The sequence below is a fragment of the Hippopotamus amphibius genome, chromosome 2, assembly GCF_030028045.1.
Source record: "Hippopotamus amphibius kiboko isolate mHipAmp2 chromosome 2, mHipAmp2.hap2, whole genome shotgun sequence".
Taxonomy (NCBI): Eukaryota; Metazoa; Chordata; class Mammalia; order Artiodactyla; family Hippopotamidae; genus Hippopotamus; species Hippopotamus amphibius.
Window position 1 is genome coordinate 38,091,143 of NC_080187.1, and position 22,689 is coordinate 38,113,831.

At 51.5% G+C, this 22,689-nt stretch overlaps 2 protein-coding genes and 1 long non-coding RNA gene across 11 annotated transcripts; 2 read left to right on the top strand and 1 right to left on the bottom strand.

Moving 5' to 3' along the window:
* The first annotated feature begins 683 nt into the window (after positions 1–683).
* TPM2 (tropomyosin 2) lies at positions 684–8,173 on the top strand. 6 transcript variants are annotated; one of them, XR_009051592.1, is made up of 10 exons: positions 757–978; positions 1,421–1,546; positions 4,424–4,557; positions 4,655–4,772; positions 4,870–4,940; positions 5,397–5,472; positions 5,652–5,714; positions 5,882–5,951; positions 6,911–7,667; positions 8,025–8,173. XR_009051592.1 is itself a non-coding variant. In XM_057724966.1 (9 exons), exons 1-9 carry the CDS (start codon positions 865–867, stop codon positions 8,105–8,107), a joined length of 855 nt encoding a protein of 284 aa, XP_057580949.1. In that variant the 5' UTR covers positions 684–864; the 3' UTR covers positions 8,108–8,173. The 6 variants fall into 6 exon arrangements, 5 of the variants coding, with proteins under 5 accessions (XP_057580949.1, XP_057580950.1, XP_057580948.1 ...); XM_057724966.1 differs by lacking the exons at positions 5,397–5,472; positions 6,911–7,667 and adding an exon at positions 5,080–5,155 and having other exon boundaries at positions 684–978; XM_057724967.1 differs by lacking the exon at positions 5,397–5,472 and adding an exon at positions 5,080–5,155 and having other exon boundaries at positions 751–978; positions 7,264–8,173.
* A 983-nt stretch (positions 8,174–9,156) lies between these two features.
* On the bottom strand, positions 9,157–17,581 carry CA9 (carbonic anhydrase 9). Of its 4 annotated transcripts, XM_057724182.1 has the most exons (11): positions 14,404–17,573; positions 13,528–13,557; positions 13,110–13,280; positions 12,837–12,979; positions 12,663–12,755; positions 11,549–11,615; positions 10,552–10,709; positions 10,198–10,342; positions 10,043–10,069; positions 9,519–9,600; positions 9,157–9,390 (listed from the first exon to the last, which is right to left on the bottom strand). In XM_057724182.1, the coding sequence occupies exons 1-11, from the start codon at positions 14,804–14,806 to the stop codon at positions 9,324–9,326; spliced, it is 1,386 nt and encodes a 461-aa protein (XP_057580165.1). In that variant the 5' UTR covers positions 14,807–17,573; the 3' UTR covers positions 9,157–9,323. The 4 variants fall into 4 exon arrangements, with proteins under 4 accessions (XP_057580165.1, XP_057580166.1, XP_057580163.1 ...); XM_057724183.1 differs by lacking the exon at positions 12,663–12,755 and having other exon boundaries at positions 14,404–17,581; XM_057724180.1 differs by having other exon boundaries at positions 9,157–9,600; positions 14,404–14,866.
* Positions 13,152–20,428, top strand: LOC130846140 (uncharacterized). The gene is made up of 3 exons (XR_009051519.1): positions 13,152–13,201; positions 17,524–17,903; positions 20,352–20,428. It is a non-coding gene; the product is annotated as an uncharacterized LOC130846140 (long non-coding RNA).
* The last annotated feature ends 2,261 nt before the right edge of the window (positions 20,429–22,689 follow it).

Genomic DNA, 22,689 nt, shown 5'->3' on the forward strand with positions numbered 1-22,689 from the left:
CCTAGAGGAGGGGCCCTGGCTCCAGGGGCAGGGGCTGGAAGGGGCAGCGAGGGAAAGGGAGGTCAGGCCCGCCCTCGCGGGGCAGCAAGCCGGGCCCCGCTCCGCACTGCGACCGGGGCTCTGGGCTCCCCTCCTGCCTCAGTTTCCCCAAGTCCCTGGTGAGGCTCTCCGCTATCACTGCCACGTCGGTAACGCAAACCCAGAGTCTGGGACTCGGGGTAAACTGAGGCACTCGAACGGCGGAGGAGCCCCGCCTCCCAAGAGACATTTAATCCGAGGGGATTTACAGGAAACTTCTAAATTAAGGGCAGCGGCTGCTGCAGCTGAGGGGGGGACACTCCGGTCCTTGCGCCCGGGCAGCTGCCGTGAGCTCAAGCCCCGAAATAGCCCCAGGGGCCCCAGCCGCAGCTGCCACTGGGCCGGGCTGTCACTCAGAAGCAGCGCGGAGCCCCCAGCCCCAGGGTCCCCTCCCCTCCTCAGCGCTACGGTTTTTTCAGCAAATTATCCATCTACTTTCCCTTCCGACGGCCTGGCGGGGGGAAGGGAGGGGTGGGGGCGGGGTGAGGGAAGGGCGGGGGAGAGGCGGGGCCCCGAGGGGGCGGTCCCGAGGGGGTGGGCGCAGGGGGTGGCCGCGCCCCCCGACCCTGCGGTGCTTCTGCCCCTACAAGGTTTGGGCCGCAGTGGGGGAGGGTCCTGGCCCCCGGCTCCGCCCGGCCTCTCCCCGCCTTTTAGGCGCCCGCGCGTCTGGGACATCCCAGTCCCGCTTGGTCCTCCTCGCCCGCCACCCGTGCGCCCAGTTCGCGCAGCCAGCCCAGTTCGCCCGGTCCGCACTGCCCGCCGGCCGGCCGGTCCCCCACCGCAACCATGGACGCCATCAAGAAGAAGATGCAGATGCTAAAGCTGGACAAGGAGAATGCCATCGACCGCGCTGAGCAGGCCGAAGCCGACAAGAAGCAAGCCGAGGACCGCTGCAAGCAGGTGGGGGTCCCAGGTCTGGCGAAACCCCCGGCCCCACCCCACAATGAGGGCGGGGTAGGCCCTGCCCTGTGCCCCCGAGCCTCTGGCCTGCTGTCCAAGGCTCTCTACCGTCTAGTGTGGGGGCTGCCGGGCGTTCACAGTAGCCCCCGCCACAAGGGCCCTAGCCAGAGCCACATTTCATCTTGCCAACCAAAGCCTAGAGAGACCCAGTCCCCCAGTTTCCACTGCTGCCCTTGCAAAGCCATGATGGGCCTTGTTCTTTGGGGCTAGAAGCTTTCTCTCTACTCCCGCCAGGTTCCTACAACACCCCTGGTTGCACTGTTCCTCCTCTGGGATCCCTCTTCCGCCCTGACAGCCTCTGAATATCTCTTAGTACCCCTCACACACACCCCTGCCTCCTTCCTGGGCCTGGGCCTGGCTGACTGAGGCTTTTTTCTCCCAGCTGGAGGAGGAGCAGCAGGCCCTCCAGAAGAAGCTGAAAGGGACAGAGGATGAGGTGGAAAAGTATTCTGAATCAGTAAAGGATGCCCAGGAGAAACTGGAGCAGGCTGAGAAGAAAGCCACCGATGTGAGTATGGACCTGGGGGACAGTGGGAGAGTGAGTGCACTGGGAGGGGTCCCAGACATGGGGATGGAGGGGACCCTTCAGCACCAGGACAGAAACTGTTTCCTCACAGGAACCCAGGCTAGGGCAAGCTGGCACAAATAATCCAAGGCAGTGAGTAAATCAAAACCACTTACCACTTCCCCCAGAGGACATAGCATTGCAGTTCCGTGTGGTTCCAGCTCGTAGAATGTACAGTGATCAAGCAATGAGTCATCGTGGGGGTGGATGGTACAAGAATTTACCAGCCACCTCAACTAATCCTCCAGCTGAAAATGGAGAGGAGACTGCAGCTACATTTTCGGGGTGTGGGTTGTGGGTATGGGTGCTATGGGGCAGAAGGAGGGGAAGGGAATTCAAAGATGGGCCCTGACTTGAGTCACACCCCTGGGGGGGGGGGGGCATTAGAAATTCCCTGGCCTTGACCTCCAACTTCAGTGGCCCTGCTGTGCACTGTGGGCCCCAGCTCAGTTTCTGTCGGTCCCTCATTTACCCTCATTAAGCTGTCAGTCTAGAGACCATGCCAGGCCACAGGGCAGAGGGACAGGCCCACAAATGCCAAGACAGCCACCTTGGCAAGTCCGGCTCACTCAGATTTCTCTGCCTACCCCACACCGCCTAACCAGACTTCCACCTCCTGCCATTTCCATCCCCCACCTTGAGGTAGGAGAATGGCCGTAAGACATGGTACTTTCTCTGCCTGGTATTCCCCATTTGCCTTCCACCCAGGAGTGAGTTTAAGACCAGCCTGCGGTTGGGTGGAAGGGGGGATTAGCAGATGCATGGCAGAGATGACATTACTGTTTGTGTTGACTATTACCCGTGTTCCCCAGCCCCCCTGGCCCCAAGGTTGGTTTCTCTGACCTCCAGGCTTCGGTTTTGGTTCTTCACCAGCCCTGGCACTTGGGAGGGAACTGACCTGCAGCTGCTAGTGAAGACGACCCGGGGCATCTGACACTCTATAAATAACTAAGGCCCAGTGCAGCTGGAGGCAGGACTGGAAACCCAAGGAGCTGGGTGGGGGCTGGAGGGAGGAGGGGAAGACAGGGACAGAGCTGGGGAAGCAGGGCAGCAGCCCCAGTAGAAGGTAGGAAATGCCGCCCAAACTTATTGTGTGACCTTGAACACAGCACTTAACTTACACAGTGCCTCAGGTTCTCCTTTCTCTCTTGCTTCCCATTTGCGCAATGGGGATGGTGCTGCCTGTCCTGTGGTTAGAGAGCAGCGTCCGTAACTGGGAAGCACTTGAGGAGCAGAAAATGGCAAAAGTCAGTCCTGTGATGTGGACCCCAGGACTTCCCAGATTCTCCAGAGTCGCTTGTCACCCCACTACCATGAAGAGAGTTTCCCTTTTACAGAGACTCGTGTCGCTCTAGAATAGACCTCCAGTGTCCCCTGGAGTCATTATTCCCAACCCCCAGTGCTGTCCCCAGAATCCTTCCACACTGAGTCATCTGGCCCTGTGCCCGGGCTGGGCTCTTGTCACTCTAGGTGGCCTTCAGCACCTGGAGGATAAGCTGCAACGACTTTCTATATATGGTGTTGTTTCCCTGCCCTGTAGTATCACTCAGGACCTGCTTTCTACCCCCTCTACCCCCCGTGCTGCCACCCATCTCCTCTCTCTCACTCTCTTCTTCCCTTACACTGGTCCGTTTTCTCCTTTGCAATCCTAAATCTCAGGGTCTCTGTGTTTTGTCTTTGAGGGAGAGACGAGGGATAACCTAAGGTTTATGGGGTGTGGACTCTGCAGGCACATGCTCAAATGCTTTCTGCATATTATTTTACTATTTCCCAAGAATGCTTATCATCAGAATCTCTTGGAAGCTTTAAAAAAAAAAAAAAGATGGAAAGATTTCCAAGCCCCTGCTCTGGAGATCTCAGCTCAGTGGCTCCAGCACGGAGCTGGAGAACCTGGTATTTTTTATATACCTCCCAGATGGTCCTGTTATTAATCCAGTATTAGAAGCACTGCATGATCTCAGAACAGCCTACAGAGAAGGAACTGCTATTGTCAACTCCAATCTAAAAAGGAGGAAACTGAGGCTTAAAGAGACTAAATCAGTTGCCTAAGGTCACACAAGTAGCTCAAAGACAACAGTCTCACTCAGAGCTTATGCTCTTAACACCAAATTCCATTACTTCTCTCTTATTTTCCTTTATTGGGGCCCTTCTTGCTCTGTCTTCTTTTTCTCAAGGTATCATCTGTTTCTGTGGACCTCCTCCAAAACCTCCACGATTTTGCCTCTATATTGCAGGATCAGTGGCTGATCTGCCTCTCACACTGTCCTTGTACTGCCCCCACTTTCCTCTGGCCTTGGCAGGGAGCCCCTTGCTACGGCCACTGGGGCCCTAAATAGGCCTGCTTGCCTCCAGAGCCTCCCACTGGGAGTCTGCCTGGCAGCCAGTGACATCACAGAGCTTGATTCTGCGATTGGCGGTTTTTAGCAACAGTGCGGTCTGGCTGGCCTGATTCTTCCCCACCCCTTGCCTGGGCCAGGCTCTGCTGAGGAGGAGTCAGGGCTGCCCTGGACTGGTCCCAGCAGTTGGAGTGCTCTCTGGAGGGACAGAGGGATTTGTGTGCAGATAACCACTGGAGACTATGCACAGAGCTAGAAGAGGCCCTATAGCAGGGGAGTGGAGCCTGTCCAGGAGTGCGTGTTTGGGGCTTGAGCACAGAGTCTGCGCAGAAGGTGGTTGGTTTGAGGGAAAAAATAGGCTGAAAGTCTGGAGGCCAGGAAACCTAGGTTTGTTCTGAGAAGAATCTCAACCATCCTCTGAAGCCTCTCTGATCCTCATCCAAGGCAGACAAAGCCTTTCTGACCTCTGACCTTTGACTTACAGGCCGAGGCAGATGTGGCCTCCCTGAACCGCCGCATTCAGCTGGTAGAGGAGGAGTTGGACCGGGCGCAGGAGCGCCTGGCTACAGCCCTGCAAAAGCTGGAGGAGGCTGAGAAGGCGGCTGATGAGAGTGAGAGGTGGGCAGGGGGTTCCTCAGAGGGTGGGCCAGGGAGGGGCTGACAGCCTGTCCCTGCTGGGCCTGACCCCGCCCCCACCCCGCTCCCTGCCTCTCAGAGGAATGAAGGTCATCGAAAACCGAGCAATGAAGGATGAGGAAAAGATGGAGCTGCAGGAGATGCAGCTGAAGGAGGCCAAGCACATCGCTGAGGATTCAGACCGCAAATATGAGGAGGTGACAGGCCTGCCCCACGTCCTCCTCACGCCCAAGCCCCAGACACCCCCAGTCATTCGCCGTGGATCTCCTCCTCCTCTCTCCCCCATCCCCACAGGTGGCCAGGAAGCTCGTGATCCTGGAAGGAGAGCTGGAGCGCTCAGAGGAGAGAGCTGAGGTGGCTGAGAGGTAAGGACACCCCGGAGCGGCAAGCGAAACTTGGTCTGAGCCCATGGCCACGGGGCACGCTGTGCGGTGGGGAGGCAGTTTTCCAGGCACGGGGCCACAGGGACAGGTCCTGCCTCTGACCCCTACCCGCTGCCCCCAGCCGAGCCAGGCAGCTGGAGGAGGAACTTCGAACCATGGACCAGGCCCTCAAGTCCCTGATGGCCTCAGAGGAGGAGGTAGTCCCCTCTCTGGACCTTTCTGGGCAATGGCACCTTCTCTCGGCTCACTTCTCCTCCAGCTCAGGCTGCCCTCTCTCACCTGCTGGGGGCCGGGAGGGGCCTGGGGCTCCCAACCTCTGCCTCTGTCACCCTCACAACGTTGCTCTTCTATTCTCTCCTCCACCCTCCCCCACTGTGCCCTCTCCACTGTCTCCCCCACTGTGCCCTCACACCCCGCCCTGCTACACACCCCCTGCAGTAAATGTGGGGACCTAGAGGAGGAGCTGAAAATTGTTACCAACAACTTGAAATCCCTGGAAGCCCAAGCAGACAAGGTAGAGGGGGGTGGCGGGGCAGTGAGGATGGGGTCCTTCAGGGGAGGGAGGCTACGGACCCAGGCGGGGGGGGCCGGGTGTCTGATGGAGACAAAAGCAGGAGTAGCCTGTGCGGCTCCGTGGAGAAATGAAGGACTTGTGGAGGCGGTGTACTGATGGCATGTGTCTGTTCCTAAAAGTATTCCACCAAAGAAGATAAATACGAAGAGGAGATCAAACTGCTGGAGGAGAAGCTAAAGGAGGTGAGAGTCCTTCCAGTCCGAAACCCCCTCAAGCCCCCCAGTGCCCACCAGAGACCTCCTGTGACAGGGAATTTGGGGACAGGGACGGAAGAGAAGGTTGACTTAAGTGATCGTGTCTGGGAGGGCCTAAGCTTTTGTCATTTTCCCTATCTTGCCTTTACACCCAGGCTGAGACACGAGCGGAGTTTGCCGAAAGGTCGGTGGCGAAGTTGGAGAAAACCATCGATGACCTAGAAGGTAAAAGGGATATTCCTCTGTACCCTTGAACCTCTTAAAATATTCCTCCCTACTCCCCATGACTTATCTTCCCATCCCATGATTCCCATCCCTTGCTGGTGGTAAATTAGGGTTGGACCACCTAGGACCCCACAGACTCCAGTGGTCTGTGCCTGCGGCCCAAGTAGAGGTAGCCCCGTCAAATCCAGTGCTTCTCAGACTTGAGCAAGCATCAAAATCCCCTCAGAGAGTTTTTCAAACACAGATTCCTGGGTCCCACGCTGAAGTGACTGCTGCCTTTGGGCTGAATCTGTGCTGACAGGCCCCCTGGTAATGCTGATGCTGCTGGTCCTCAGAGCACACTCTGAGGAGCACCGATCTAGACGATTCTGTCTCCACGGGCAACACCTTCTTTATTAGAGAGCTGTTTGGTTTAATATCTAGGTTTTCGTGGTAACATTAATGGAAAGTACTATCTTAAGCTAGATTTGGTAAAAACAAACAGCCGGGTATTTGCTCGTCTGTACCTACGTCTCACTGTTATCAACAACATTGTGTCTCTCCTTTTTATTTCACTTTCATAACTCCCACTTCTCTTGCTTCCAGCCTTCTCAGGCAAGCATCACTTTTCTCTCCAACTTTAGGATGTTAGACCTTTCTGGTTTGACCACCTTCCCCTTGAAGCAAGCACTCCTGCTTATGCAAAGCACTGTGCCCCCAGGTGCCTGGGGGAGGCACGAGCTCCTGGGGGAAGCACCAGGTTGGGGTGCAGAGAGGGACAAAAGACATTGGGATACAGAGGAGGAGGAGGGGCGCTGACGGCGGTCCAGCCTGTTCCCTGGCCTGTCTCTCTCACTCCATCTTTGTCCACCTCTCTCTGACTCTTGTTCTCTTCCCATTACCCTCTCTCCTTCCTTTCCTCTTTCCCTCCATTCCCTCTCCCCACACTCCCACCTGGCCCCCCTCCCCTGGACCCCCAGATGAAGTCTATGCACAGAAGATGAAGTACAAGGCCATCAGCGAGGAGCTGGACAACGCGCTCAACGACATCACCTCCCTCTGAGCCCCTCACCAGGGTGGCCCTCGGCCCCTTCTCTCTTCTCCTTTCCATTCTCTCTGTGGGGAGGGGGCAAGCAGGAGGAGCAGAAGTTGCCAACATTGCACAGCCAGGCTGGGCGCAGCCTCAGAGAACCCCCGTCACACGTGCTGCCCGCCCTGGCACTTGCTTCATCCTTCTACCTCCATCCACTCCTCCCTCTACCCGCCGGCCCCTACCACTCTCTGCTGCTTAATAAACTCAGCTTGGTCTCCACGCTGTCTTCCTGCCCTCCAGAGAGCACTTCCATCACCCCCACAGAGCACTGGTTCACTGCAGAGACCCTGGCTCCTATGGGCACCCCTACTCTTGTGACCCCCCCTCTGCCACTGAGCCCACCCTCAAAACACTGTGGCCCACACCGGACCCCCCCCCCCCGCATGACTGTCACTGCTGCATGTGGGCACATATGACTGCATCGGTCACCAGGGGCCCTCTGCTGCCTCCGAGACACAGGCCCTTCTGCAGACCCAGGCATGTCACTGGCCTTGCAGCATTCAGCTGCGATTCCAGGGTCTAAAGGAATGACTGGAAGGGAAGAGGGATGGTGAGGTGCAGGGGAGGGACAAGAAGGTTGTGATTGGTCTGGGATGAAGTTTGGAAAGACACTGGATGCCAGCAACGTGGGGCTTTCACTGCAGGTCTGTTTTCTGCCTTAAGCCTGTCTGTCTGACACTCCCTTTCCTGGCTCAGTCTTTGTCTTTCCTCCTGTTTCCAACTCTCTTCAACCTTTTAAAGAAGGTGGGTAAATTAGTTTATGACTCAGGCCTTACCATCCCACCTCCATGGCCCCGAAGCCTTGAGTGAGGCGTCCCTGTCTGTCTTGGTCAGTTCATCCATTTGTCCCATCCACAGGGTCCTCAGATCCCTGAATGTTTGCGTCTTCCTGTGCCTCCAACCCACTCTGTGTCTATTTGTCACGTCCCCTGTCCGTGCCTCCCCGTGTTTCTCCCCTCGTGTCTCCCCACCCCCCGCTCACGGGTTGCTTCCCCTCACAGAGACCTTGGCCAGTGCCAAGGAGGAGAATGTGGAGATTCACCAGACCCTCGACCAGACCCTGCTGGAGCTCAACAACCTGTGAGGGCTGGCGCTGCCCCCAGCCAGGCTGTAGTTGCCACGCCAACCAATAAAACTGATGTTACCAGCATCACGGGGCCCTTTAAGCCTTTCTTGGGTGTTGGTGATGGTGGTGGTAGTTTTCCAAAGTGGAGAAGGCGGAGAGGCTGCCTCAGGGGAAGAGTGGAGTTGGAAGGACCCCTGAGTGAGCCAGAGGGGTGGGGGCACTGGGCTCACTGAGGAGGGGTTGTGAACAGGCCACGTGAAGCAGAGAAGCCTGGCAGGGCTGGGGGAACATCCTGGCCCTTCCTCCCCACAGAGCAAAGGAGCTGCTGTCAGCAGCACTGCCCCATTCCAGCAGGTGGTTGGGCTGGACAACACAACTGGATGGCAAAACCACAAAGCTTATATTGGTTTTACTTGAGCCCAGTGAAAACCCAAAGCCTCAATGTGATTTTAAGCCTAGAGACCAAGCTTGCCCGCAAACACACACACACACACACACACACACACACACACACACACACACACACACACACACACACACACACACGAGTCATTCCAGCAATATCGGTCATTTCTCCCTGCTTCCTGATAACATCTACATTAGGCAGAATCATGTCTCCTCACCGAAGATGTCCACACCCTAATCCTATGAAATGTTACCTTACCTGGGAAAAGAGACTTTGTAGTTAAGCTAAGGATTTTGAGATGGGGAGAGTATTCTAGGTTAACTAGGTTGGCCCAACATAGTCACAGGGTCCTTATAAGGGGGTGGCAAGAAGGTTAAAAGCAGTTGGAGGTGTGGCAGTGGAAGCGAGAGAGCGGAGTGAAGCTAGGAAGGGTCCACAAGCCGAGGAATGCTTGGCTTCTGGAAGCTGAAAAAGGCAAGAACGTATTCTCTCCTCAGGAGTGTCCGGAAGGAACCAGCCCTGCCAACACCTTGACTTTAGCCCATCAGATTCATTCTGAACACTGACCTGTAGAACTCTTAAGAGAATAAATTTCCGTTACCATTTAGTTTTTGGTGATTTGTCATAGCAGCAATAGGAAATGAATACACCATCCTTTTGATTTGGGGAACAAGGATATGGCTTCCACTGATTTTATTAGAAATATTTATCTTAAAAAATATCTTTAGAGGTTTAAAAGGAAGTAGTGTAATGGGCAGGACAAAGCCTCCAGCTCCCCCTCAGATTCCTCTGGCCGGCTTCTCTGCACATTCTCCAAGCTGCAGGCCTCTAGGCAACAGTCTCCGTGACATCTGCTGGGTGGTAGCTGACACTCCCTTTGGTTCCACTTGGGTGTCTACACAACAGGGAAGCCTAATCAGAAATCTCACCAAGGATGAGCTCATTTGCATGCAATTTGCGTGAAGCTGTTCTGGACTCCACTTGGGGAGGCGGGGGCTGGGTCTGAGGGAGGGGGTATAATACCTCTGCTGCCTTCTCATCTGCACAAGGAAGGCGATGCCCGTAATAGCAAAGAGAAGGCCAAAGATCAGGGCCAGGATGTCGCCTGGAGGGAGGAGGAGAGAGGCTGCCTCAGGGAGTGAGGAGGAGTCTGTCGGGTTCCCTCAGGGCCGCTGCCACCTGTCCCCCACCTGCCCCAACTTCTCCAGCTGCCCTCCGTGTCTCTGAACCCAGCAGAGGCCAGCAAAGGGATGGGGATGGATACACAAGAAGGGGTAAGATAAGCACCATTTTCCTCCCTAGAAACAAAATAAAAGAGGTGTTTGGGAAGGAGGATGTGAGGAGGTTTCTGGAGTTTCATTCTGACCCACTCTTGCACTGGGGACAGCAGGGGAGCCCCCACCTCGATCTGACACTACCCTATTGGGGTTGGAGTCCATTCTGCAGAAACGGAGAGGTAGCAGTGGTGGTCCTGGCTAGCCCCTGGGGCTGAACAGCGCCAAGGGACGCCCCCAGCCTCAGGAGCCAGAGGAGGGGCACAGACTCACCAGCAGCGAGACAGGCATTCCGGTGGACTGAAGAGAAAAAGGAAACATTAGAGCTGGGGGATGGGATCACCAGTGACAGACACATGAGGGCACGTGGGAGGATGAGGGACCTGTGGCTGGGGGGAGGGGCACGGCATCCGTAGACAAAGGTGCACCTGGCTCAGTGGTCCCAGGGCTGCTGTCTCCTCCAGCAGGGAAGGAGGCCTCAATTATGCGCCCATTCAAAGGCTGTGTAGCTCGGAAGTTCAGCTCTAGCCGAGAGTCGTCAGGTCCCCACAAGGAGTCAGAGAGGGTGTGGAGCTAGGGAGGTCAGCAGACAGCGGGGGTGGGCTCATGACACAGAAGCAGAAAGATCACAGGCTTATGGCCAGCACCTCAGGGCTCCACCGTCCACGTCCCCCTCATCTCCCACATGGCCCCTTCATCTCTTTATGCTTCCTCTTTCTCACCTCATCCTATACCCCTTTCCCCCTCATCCCCTATGTCACCACCACCACACCCAACCCCACCTGCTTAGCACTCAGCTTTACTGTCTGGTTGAACACAGTCCAGATGACCCCCTGGGCACAAGGGGGTGTGGTGAGAGACCCCTCATATCGGAAGTAGCGGCTGAGGTCAGAGGGCAGCAGTGCAGATACATCCAGTCCTGGGACCCAAGTCTCAGAGTCTGTGGAGAGGACCTGTGCTGGAGTCCCACCTAGATTGACACTCCCCCATACACACACCAAAGCTTTGGGTTACAGGGATACATTTTTATCTCCCAGAAGCCAAGCTGACTCAACTAACTCCCTGAGACCGCTTCTTCACTGAGTATTTCCCTTCCCATAACTCAACACAACAAGACATGACTCAGAAGAAAGTAAAAGGCTTTAGGGCTCACAGAGTTACTCCCCCAGCCCTCCCTCCAAGTCTTCACTCTTACTTTGCACACTGTGATAACATGCTAGAATGCAAATTTAAGCCCAGAGTGAATCAAAAGAGAAAATGAGTTGAATAACTTGTAAATAAATATCTATAACTATAAAAGACAGACACAAAAACTCAAAAAACACAGTTCTCTCTAGTTTAGCAAAACTTAAGGTCCAGTTGGGTAAGTGAGGTTTAAAATGATCTAGAGTGAGAAGGAAAAAAAAAAGATTTCCAACAAAAGTATTTACAAATTTAAAATATTTGATGCTTATGAAGGAGTAATAGACAGCTCTCAGAAAAATTTTAGCTTGCCAGACTCAACCTCTGAAGTTCCAAACACTATTTTTTTGATCTTATTTGGTTTTCGTCTTATCTCGGTTTCTGTTTGGTTTTTAAACATGAAGCCCGTAGGCAGCAGTTTGCCTGTTTGCATGTGTTCAGCTTCACAGTTATTATCAAGGTCATAGTAGGCCAATTCACACTTCAACCCCCTCTCTGTGGGAGGGAGCCCTTCTCCATCCTCAGAACTGAGGCTCCCCAAGGGTGGTTCTTTATGAACAAGGGTATCAAGGGTGGTGGCCAGACCAACAAACTGACCTTCCTCGGCGACTTCTCCCAAATGTGACAGCAACTGTTCGTAGGCGCTGTTTTCTTCTGGGCCTTCCTAGGAGATGACATTGCAAAATAGATGAATACATGTATCTAGGGTCATGGCTGGAGGCCTGAAGTTGAGGTGGGTTCCCACAGTTCTCCCCTAGTTCCCAGCTCTGAGAACACTGGGGGAACACAAAATCTTATGTATTATTACTCAAGGGCAATTTACTCCGACTTTGCAAGCTGATCTAACTAGGCAGACTAGTTTGCAATGGCAAATTGGAGGAGGAAGAGGATGGTAGGTCACTTTACTAGGATACAAGGCTCTCAATGATGAGCTCTACCTACTTTTCCAATCTCACTAACTCCACACACATTCTATGCCCCGCCACAGAAAACCCCAACAACCTTTGTATTCGTGTTACCTCTGCATTCACCTTAATAAATCATGTGTTTGACTTTTGGAGCCAGGACATGCTATTTCCAAGGTGCTTCTCTGAACTTTGTGCTGTGAGGCTGGGAGGGAGTGAGCTTAACAGGTGTTTCACCATACACAGGTGTCTCACTGTCCCTCCATCCTAGTAGCCTCCTCTAATCATTGTGTATGCACCCGTGATCAGTACAGGTCCAAAGAGGTCACTAAATGCTTCTCTAGACTCTATTGCATTTCGCAAAGGGGAAATTATGGGTTTTAAGAGCACTAGAGAAATGACTCTTCCTGATGTCGGGTCTACTGCACCTGCCATTCCCCGAATGGGCCGTATTCTGAGACTTTCCACATACTGTTCACTCTGCATGGAATGTCTCCTTTTCTTTCCCACTAGTGAAGGCTTCAAGTTTCATGTCCTCTGTGAGGCCTTCCCTGACTACCTCTTTGACTCTGTGTCTTGTGTATATGTCTACCCTGTCAGTCTCCCTCACTGGCTGTGGGGAGACAAAGATCCATGGTTTCGTAATCTTTTTTTGTGGCCCAGTGCCTGGTTCACAGTGGGTGTTAATGAAAGAACTAATGAATGAATAAAGATGATAGACAGATGCGGCGATGGGGTCTCTGGGGCAAGATAGTCTGAGCCCGAGGGCTGGGGGAGCAAAGGCGGGGGGTGTCCAGGGCTGGTACCTGCAGAAAGGCGGCCAACACGGCCAAGCCCCCCGGGCGCCCCAAGGCCTCGTCAACTTTGGCAAATGCAGTGCTGAGGTGAACCACATGGATCTGGAGAGGACACGGGAGGAGTGGGCGAGATCCCCTACCCCGCGCCCCAGTTTGACCCTCGGGGGACAGCTGCGCGCTCACCTCGGCAGGGAAACGGTGGCCGCCAACCGTGTGCTCCGAGCCCGGGCGCCCCGCAGCACCCCAGTGCAGATGCAGCTGCAGGGCGCGGTACTCCTGCCCGGGACCCAGGGCCATCTCCAGCCCAGGAGGCAGACTCAGCTGCACTGCGTGGTGAGAGGCAAGTAAGCCTGGCCCGCCCCTCCCTCGCGAGAGAGCCGGCCTAACTCCCAAGCACCTTCCCTCCCCAGGCAGCCTCCGCCCCTTCCCTGAGGCTCCGCCTCGAGGCCGCCTCACCGGTGTGGCCATTGTTGCGCAGGCGCAGTGCTGGTTGTGGCGGGAGCTCAAAGCCAAGGAGTTCCAGGGGTCGCAGGGCGGGGCAAAACGCGGTGAGCTCCGGACGGATATCTACTGGGGACTGAAAGCGGCCAGCGCAGGCTGGGGACACCTGGGGCCATGGCGGAGCACCTGGAGTGGGAGAGTATGTGCTGGAAGCTTGATGACAAGATCAGGAACTTTTAGGGAAGCGGGGTAGAAAAAGTGATGGGGTCGAGTCAGGAGGCATCCGGTCGGGAAAGGGAAATAAGGGATGTGGAGAGAGACAGGGAGTGGGTGGTGTCAGCGACAGGCAGACGTAGATTGGGGGAGGGGGGGGTGCGGACATCAGCAGAGCTGGGTGCCCAGATTGGGTCTGTGCAGGGTGTAGGTGTCTCACCTCCATAGCGCCAATGACTGTGGTCATCTCCTGCATAAATGAGAAGAATGAAGTGGCTGATCTTTGAGCCCAGTCCCTCCCCAGCGGCCAAAAGGAGGTGGGTCTCCTTCACTAGCAGGGGTTCACAAACTCAGATGTCTTACAGAAGCATAGCAGGTAACAGAAATGCCTGAAGCAGGCTAGGTGTAAAGCACAATAGATCGCAGCCAAATAAAACGCCACAGCTTGATGGGTCACACAAAGATCCTGCTGGCCCCAGAGATACCAGTCTGCAACCACTGTCCTAGGGTCTGTAAAATGGATGGAGGCCTCAGTTCCCAGGGTCAAATCAGCAGACCATCTTTCTCCCTTACTCATCCCTTCTCCCCACTCATCCTGTTCCCTTTCTGATCTCCAGCTCCTTTTCCAAAGTTCCTGGCTTGAGAGTCAAGATACCAGGTTCCCCTACCTGCTATTTCCTTATTCATAGGGCTCCGTTTCCTCATCTGTAGACTTAAGATGAGGTGATTTCTACAAGCCCTTCCTGCTCTTCCTCTGGTACCTCCCATCCTTCCTCTTCTCTCCTCTCATACTCTTACTTCTCTCCATCTTTGTTTCCTCTCCACATTCCTATCTTTCTCCTCTCCAGCCTCTCCCTTTCTTCTTTCCCATCTCTTCCTGCTTACCTCACTCCATCCGTGCCCCTTTTTTCGTCTCCCCATCTAGTACTGAAAGTGGATAAGGGGATAGTGGCATGGGAACCCCTGGGGTTGGAAAAAACTACCATCAGAGTACAGGCTCCTCTCCTTCCTTGAATAATCCTGACCAGGGCTGGGGTTTAATGAAGGCAGCATCAATCTCCTGGAGACTAGATTTGCAGAGCTGATGACCACTTACCTTTTTTGTCTCTGTGGGCATTATTCTGGGGGCCTTGAGTATCCCTGGGAGTCTCAATAGTAGGTAGATCCTCTAACTTCAGAGAATCCTCTTCTCTTGGTTCAGTCTTCATTCCAGGTGGATCCTCCTCTCCAAGTGGGTCCTCTTCTCCAGGTGGGTCCTCCTCTCCAGGTGGGTCCTCCTCTCCAGGTATTTCGTCTTCACTGGATAGGTCCTCCTCACCCAGTGAATCATCTTCCCCAAATGAATCTCCTCCTATGGTGGGAGCCCCCTGCATCCAGAGCAGGCTCTGGGGATGGGCAGGCACCAGGAGGAGCAGTAACAGCAGCAATTGCACTGCAGGGCCTGCAGCAGGGGCTGGGATCAATAGAGGGAGCCAGGGGCTGGGGCACAGGGGAGCCATGCAGCTGACTGTGGGGTGTCCTGGGACACAGTGTGTACGGGCAGTACGTGCATCGGAAACAGGAGCTGGGGGGGAGGAGCAAGCCTGGAGGGGAGCAGGCTGACTCACAGAAGGCCCTTTTGTAGAGATGGAGCCAAAGTCCTGTGGATCTGTCTGGCCCTGTGCCCCCTCCCCGATAGCAAAGCGGGAATGGGGTGGAGTGAGGGGCAGGTATGTGCCAGGCAGAAGGTTATCAGAGCCATGGGCTCAGCCTGGAACCCAAGGCACCACCTGGCACTACACAGGTTCTCCCTGGCACCGCCCGGCTGCTCACCAGCCAACCTCAGCTAACTCTGGCCTGCTTCCCAGCCCAGGCAGCTGGGGCCCCCAGGTCCTCTGGCTGAGAGGGGAAGCAGCCCATATATACATCCCTGGCCCAGCCAGGGAGCAGGTAAAGGGGTAGAGCAAGCTGCTGGAGGAGTCTGGGGGTGGGAGGGGGGATGCATGGGTAGGTGAGAGGTGAATTTGAGTATGAATGGAAAACTGCATATATTTATGAGAGTCTCTTATAGGTTTGAACTAAATGTATTATTCATCATATTACATCTCTGCTCAAAACCCTTCATTGGCTTCCCACACTCTAGCAAGATACCTTCTATCTGCCCATCTTCTCCGTGTAGTTGACTTCCAAGTCCCTTCAAAATCTGACCAAAGAGACTTTTCCATCTTATCTCCTACTACTCTCCCTCATATCCTAGCCAAATTAAACTATTCATTTTTTACCCAAACCTTTGGCCACCTTTGTTCATCTAGTTCTCACTGCTGGAAATGCCTTTCACTCTTCTCTTTATTTAGCATTTACCAAATGTCAGGCATTGGGCTAATGAACTAGAGGGATGGAAATTAATAAGACACAGTCCCTGTTCTGAGGAGCTCGCTGTCTGGTGAGTGAAGGCAAAAACTATCATAATATTTGGGCGAGAGAGATGAATTCTGCCTCAGAAAATAATACAGAAGTAGGCAAAATTTGACCAGGGCGTAAAGAAGTAGCAGTTCAATTGGGTTAAAAAAAATGGAGAAAATGGCATTCTGGGCAAAAGAGAGGCACCAAATATTTTGAGCAGGAGAACGACAGAATTCAAATCTCATACTAGGTTATGTTGAGGGGTGGTGTGGAGCACAGATTGGAGGGGGAGAGTAGGTGCAAGGAGATGAGTGAGAAGACCCCAAGAATAGGTTTGGGGTTCCCAGTCTGCCTATTCACTTAACGTTTGGTGAGCCTCCTCCAATCCTCCAGGCACTGTTCTAGACCCTAGGGATGCAGCATGGAACTGGAGAACAGCCTCTGCTGTTCTGTAGCTCACATTCTAGTAAGGTCTCTATGGCTTTGACAAACCAAAGAGAGTAAGGCCATTTCAGGAGTTTCTTATCTGGGGCTAACATTTAGTAGGTACATGCACCAGTATGGTTGCATAGGTTAATTAAATATATTGAAGTATTTATAATCCTGTTTGTAACTAGCCCCTAACTCCAGGGTGCTCCTGCTACCCCACTCCTCCCTAGGGACCATCCTGACCTTATGAACTCTTATCTAAAGAAGTAATGCTTGGCATAGCAGGGGCTCCAGGACCCCACTTGAATGCTCCATGAAGTTTCCACTCTGATAGATTAGTATTTGTGCACCCACTAACATGTTAAACAGTTTTACTATCTCCTCTGTCTAAATCCCATCTATTATTAAAGACTCAGCTCATACAACCACTACAGAGAACAATATGGAGGTTCCTTAGAAAACTAAAAATAGAACTACCATATGACCCAGCAATCCCACTCCTGGGCATATATCTGGAGAAAACTATAATTTGAAAATATATATGTACCCCAATGTTCATTGCAGCAACTATTTTCAATAGCCAAGACATGGAAGCAACCTAAACGTCCATCGACAGAGGGATGGGTAAAAAAGATGTGGTACATTATATACAATGGAATATTACTCAGCCATTAAAAAGGAATAAAATAATGCCATTTGCAGCGACATGGATAGACCTGGAGAATATCATAGTAAGTGATGTAAGTCAGACAGAGAAAGACAAATATTTGATATCACTTAAATGTGGAATCTAAACAAAATGATACAAATGAACTTATTTACAAAACAGAAACAGACTCACAGACTTAGAAAACAATTTTATGGTTACCAAAGGGGAAGGTGGAGGGGAGGGATAAATTAGGAGTTTGGGATTAACCTATACACACTACTATATATAAAATAGATAACCAACAAGGACCTCCTATATAGCACAGGGAAATCTACTCAGTATTCTGTAATAACCTATATGGGAAAAGAATCTGAAAAAGAATGGATATATGTATGTGTATAACTGAGTCACTTTGCTGTGTACCTGAAACTAACACCACATTGTAAACCAACTATATTCCAATATAAAATAAAACTTAAATTAAAAAAAAAAAAAAGACAGCTCAAAAGCCATCCCCTTCAGTAGGTCTTGCTTGACCAACTCTACACCACACACTCTGGTGCCTCTGAATTACCACAGTTCTTTGCCTGCCCTACTAATAACCTTGCCTAGCATCCAATTCATATTAAGGTGATTTATGACATTATATCTGCTCTAATAGCCTCGAGGTCCGTAAGGGCAGAGTCCAGTATTTGATTGATTGAGTCCGTCTTTTGTTCAACTGTCTTTTATTATTGATTATTTTTCTCTCTGCAGATCACGGTGCCAGGGCTTGAGAAAAACCAAACTAAGATGCCTTCCCTGCCCTCAGGGAGCCCATCATCAATGGCCTGTGTTTTGTTAAACCACAATTATTCCAGGAGCAGGACATCACATTTCTACAGCACTCCAAACTGTCTGCCTTGTCAGAGTGACTGTCATACTGTATGCCAAAGCTCGTCTGGCTGAACAACAGCTGTGCTCCAAGCAGTCATCTCAGGAGGTAGTCAGCCTAACGATCTAGGTTGCCATTTATGGATCTAAATTAAGAGCCATCCATGGCATTCTGATCCAGTGTGCACTCCTGATGGTCATTCAGCTCATTTTCTTGGACAGCCGTGTTGTCAGAACCTTGGTTGGACCCAGACACATGGAAGGTGCGTGGTAATATCTAAACTGGATGGGCCTGGCCTGAACAAGACAGAATGTGGTAACGACTAATCTAGTTGAGGTGGAGGAGGTCATGGGAAGCATAGAGGACAGAAACACCGTGCTAACTGAAGTCTGGAGTCTGTATGTCTAGAACTTTCTCCAACACCAATCTTAGTTTTATTTCATACTCCCTCTTTCCTTTTTTTTTTTTTAATTTATTGGCTGTGTTGGTTCTTCATTGCTGCATGCGGGCTTTCTCTAGTTGTAGCGAGCTGGGGCTACTCTTCATTGAGGTGCGTGGGCTTCTCATTGCGGTGGCGTCTCGTTGCAGAGCACGGGCTCTAAGCACACTGGCTTCAGTAGTTGTGGCACATGGGCTCAGTAGTTATGGCTCACAGGCTCAGTAGTTGTGGTGCACAGGCTTAGTTGCTCCGCATCATGTGGGATCTTCCTGGATCAGAGCTCGAACCTGTGTCCCCTGCATTGGCAGCTGGATTCTTAACCACTGCACCAGCAGAGTAGTCCTCCAAATGTTTTGAATGTTTTCATCTTTTTCCTTTTTAGATCTGTCAGGGTCTCCTTGTATGCTTCTCCGTGGCATTTTTATGTGTCCACACGTCTCTGCTCCACCTCAGCTGCTTTTTCTCAACATTTCAGAGTATTTCTGCATCTACATACAACTCTCTCTGTGTTACAGTCCCTAATTTCCCCCGTGCCATTCTTCTTCCCCCGTGCTTTCTCTTTCTTGAGCTCTCTGTCTCTGTGTGTGACTATGTCTCTGGTCTGGGTGGGGAATGTGGACTCTGACCCTGGATTGTGCCTTTGCAACTGGGAGTCTGCCAAACCCTAAAACAGGTTTGAGCTCACAGAGTCTTGTTTCCTGAGTCTTCCCAGGTTGGGACAGAGTGTCCTCAGGACTGATTGACTAGGACACCTCCCTCCCCCCACCTCAGTCTGACACATGACCTCTCTGTGGTTGTTTAAGGCCAAGTCTTTGGTCATTAGGGTCTGTGTCTTAAGACATCGAGGGCCATGTGTCTGCTTATCCTAGGGCTGCAGAGGAAGGAGGTATTTGCTGGTGAAGTAGGAGGAAAAAAAAAAGCCCCCTATTCCCTAGACATGGATTGGAAGCAAAGACAAATCACAGCCCTTCTGGGGCCCTAGGGACTGACCTGTAGTTCTGGCCCAGCTCACCACCAGTATTATTTTCCTAGGACTGCTGTAACAAATTAACACAAACTAGGTGGCTTAAAACAACAGATTTATTCTCTCACAGTTCTGGAGGATTGAAGCCTGAAATTCAGGTGTTGGCCCTGTCCCTCCTGAAGGTGCTAAGGCCTCTTGTAGCTCCTGGTGGCTCCAGGTAGTCCTTGGCTTATGGCAGCACAACTTCAATCTCTGCTTCCAAATTCACATGGCCTTCTTCTTTTGTCCCTGTGGCTTCTGCTGGATGTCCTTTTTTTTTTTTTTAATAAATTTATTTATTTTTTGGCTGCGTTGGGTCTTTGCTGCACGCAGGCTTTCTCTAGCTGCAGCAAGCAGGGGCTACTCTTTGTTACACTGCCCGGGCTTCTCATTGTGGTGGCTTCTCTTGTTGTGGAGCACAGGTTCTAGGCACGTGGGCTTCAGTAGTTGTGGTACGTGGGCTCAATAGTTGTGGCTCATGGGCTTTAGAGCGCAGACTCAGTAGTTGTAGCGCATGGGCTTAGTTGCTCCGCGGCATATGGGATCTTCCTAGACCAGGGCTTGAACCCATGTCCCCTGCACTGGCAGGCGGATTCTTAACCACTTTGCTACCAGGGAAGCCCTTAAGAGTCTTAATGTAACTACATCTGCAAAGACCCTTTTTCCAAATAAGGTCACATTCACAGGTTCTAGGGGTTAGAACGTGGACACATCTTTATGGGGGCCACCATTTAGCCCACTACACCGTCAGCCATTTTGGAACTGAAGTGGGTGCACAGGATGAGAAGGAATGAGCTTGCATTGGAGACCCTCATGCCTTCTGCCCATATCCCTCTTCATATCCTTTGAAGGCAGTTTCATCTGCTCTCATGGCTTCTATACTTTATAACAGCCAAGTATCCCAATGTTGGACTCTCCCTCACGTCAGATCTATAACCACCTGCCAAATGGATATCCCGACTTGGATGTCCCACAAGTATCTCAAACTCAACAGGCCTCTAGTTGAATTCATCTGTCCCCAAAACCTCTTCTTCCACACTCCACCAAGTGGTCTCAGCCAGAAACCTGGTGTCATCTTTCATGCTTCCCTTCACCTCTGATACTATGGATTCTGCCTTCTAAACTTTTCATCCTCATTTTTTATCCTAGTCCACACTTCCATCACTTCTTACCTGGGTAACTGCACCTGTCTCCTAATGGGTCTTGCTGAGTCCAGCTAGCCGGGGTGATCTCTCTAAAATATACATATCATCTCATTCCCTATTTAGAACCCTTGAATGTTTGCCATTGACCTCAGGATAAAGTCCATAGTACTTGACATGGCCTTCAGAGGGCTGCCATGCCCTGTTCTCCTTGATGGATTTGCAACCGAGGTGGGTCCACTCAGAGTGAAGCTCTCTGTCTCAAGAACTCACTTTCACTTTGTCCAGATATGGATAAGGAAGCACACAGCCTCTGGAACTGTGGACAGCCACCAGCCTTAAGATGAAGATGAAACAATGGAAGGCAGAGTGGAATGGGGGAAAGCAGTCCTTGGTGATTTGACTGAGCTGCTGGATTAAGCTCACCCTAGGGCCCACCTGAATCTGGACTTTTCAGTTGCATGAGCCAATAAATTATCTTATTGTTTAGCCACTTTGATTTACTATTACTTGTGACATAGTCTTACTGATATAAATTCCCTCTATGGTTTGGCCTGTGTCTACCTCTCCAGTCTCCTTTCTCATCACACTTTCCTTTGCAATCTGTTTTCTAGTCTTACTCAACTTCTAGCAGTTCCTTGAGTGCATTGTGTGTGTGTGTGTGTGTGTGTGTGTGTGTGTGTTTTATCTCCAAGGCTTTGTCCATGCTATTTGTCTCTCTTTCTACCTCACCCACACTGCTGGCCCTGCCTAGCCAGGTTTTGTTTTGTTTATCCTCCTGGCATCCTTCAGTTCACATGTCACTTTCTCCGAGAAGGCTCCCTGACTCCTAGACTAGGGTCAATCCCTTCACTACTGCATGCGTAGAAGCCTATATTTCCTTTGTAATGTTTATCTCACTTTATGGTGACTCCTTACCATGTGTCTCATGCTGGACTAAAAGCATTCATAAGGGCAGGGGTCACATTTCTCTTGTCCCCCATTTCATCTCCATGCCTAGCATAAGACCTGGTGCATGAGAGGCATTTAATATTTGTAGAATGACTGGTGATTATTGTTCAAAGCATCCCTAGGGCTTCTCCAGCAGCCAGTGAGTTGAAAGCAGAGGTTAAGGGTAATTAAAGGACAGAGGGAAAAAAAAATTTTTTGTTTTTGGCCGAGCTTTGGGGATTGCAGGATCTTAGTTCCCTGACCAGGGATTGAAACCAGGTCCCAGCAGTGAAAGCGTCTAGCACTAACCACTGGACCACCAAGGAATTGCCCCCCTACCCCCACCCCGCACAATTTTTTAAAATAAAGAAAACAAAAAAATCATTTTTCTTTAAGGATAGAGAGGTTGTTAATTGCCCTCTGAACCTCTTCCCTGGACCCTCCTTCCTTTGGCTTTAGGGGATAGTTGCAGGTTGAGTCAGTTCCAGGCAGAGTATGGTATGCCTGACTTGCTCTGTGGGATACTTGGTCCCCAGGGAATCGGTTGCCTCCAAGTGTCCTCAGTGTGTCTTGCTCAGCTTTGCGCTCTTCTTCCCCCAAAGTTGAATGATTTCCCCACTTGAGCTCACAGCAGGCTCTATTCCCCTCTCCTCTTCCATTCACCTGAAGCACATTCATACCCTGGCTGGATACCCAAAAATACCCATCACTGACTGTGCCCTGGGAGTTGTGCTCTGTTCCCATCACCTGGGCTCATGGTGATACCAATTATCATGAGACTATCTGCCCCCTTCCACCCTTGAGCTCTTAGTGTGGACTGTCCCACATTCACCTGAGACAGTTGTAACCAGTCCTCCACCTACACGGTATCACCAGTTCCCCTGTGACCCGTCCAAGGTACAGTGTGACCCAAACTCTCTCTTGCCTCCATCAAGCCCTTCAAAGGTGTTTTTCCCTGATCTAAGTCCAGCATTTCTCCTTCCTCAGAATTCTTAGAATGTCAGAGAGCTAGAGGCGACCTCAGAACCCTGACAATACCCTGGTTCTTGGCTTTGGGCCCAGATTCTTAGGAGCCCTCAGTGGTAGGAATAGGGTCTAAAGTTGCTAACATTTTGTTTTTTAATAGCATTTTTTTCTAATTAAAAAGTAATGCAAAAAAAAAAAAGTAATGCATGCATGCTCAAGCAGAAAACTTGGGAAAAGCAGAGAGGTATAAGGGAATTTTTAAAATCATCCTATTTATCCCATTCACCCCTCAGTGATCCAGTACCTGGCACAGATTAGGTGCTTAATGAATATTTGTTGAATGAATTACCTTTGATTCCATCACCCAGAGATAAAAGCCACAATCAACTTTTGATTGTTTACCCTTCTAGTCATAGATATGTTACACTACCTAAATAAGATCATATTGTACAAACAGTTTTATGGCCTGCTTTTTGACTCTTGGCAATATACTATGTGTTTTCCCATACTGATAGCCTTTTTACATCATCTTTAATGCTTTCATATTATCCCTTCAAATGGGTTTATC

Coding starts and splice junctions, on each gene's coding strand:
- TPM2 (XM_057724967.1), top strand. CDS start 865: ATGGACGCCATCAAGAAGAAGATGCAGATGCTAAAGCTGGACAAGGAG. Junction 979..1,420: donor CCGAGGACCGCTGCAAGCAG/GTGGGGGTCCCA, acceptor TTTTTCTCCCAG/CTGGAGGAGGAGCAGCAGGC. Junction 5,156..5,651: donor TGATGGCCTCAGAGGAGGAG/GTAGTCCCCTCT, acceptor TGTTCCTAAAAG/TATTCCACCAAAGAAGATAA.
- CA9 (XM_057724180.1), bottom strand. CDS start 14,806: ATGGCTCCCCTGTGCCCCAGCCCCTGGCTCCCTCTATTGATCCCAGCC. Junction 12,980..13,109: donor GCGCAACAATGGCCACACCG/GTGAGGCGGCCT, acceptor CTCACCACGCAG/TGCAGCTGAGTCTGCCTCCT. Junction 10,343..10,551: donor TAAAGCTGAGTGCTAAGCAG/GTGGGGTTGGGT, acceptor TGACCTCCCTAG/CTCCACACCCTCTCTGACTC.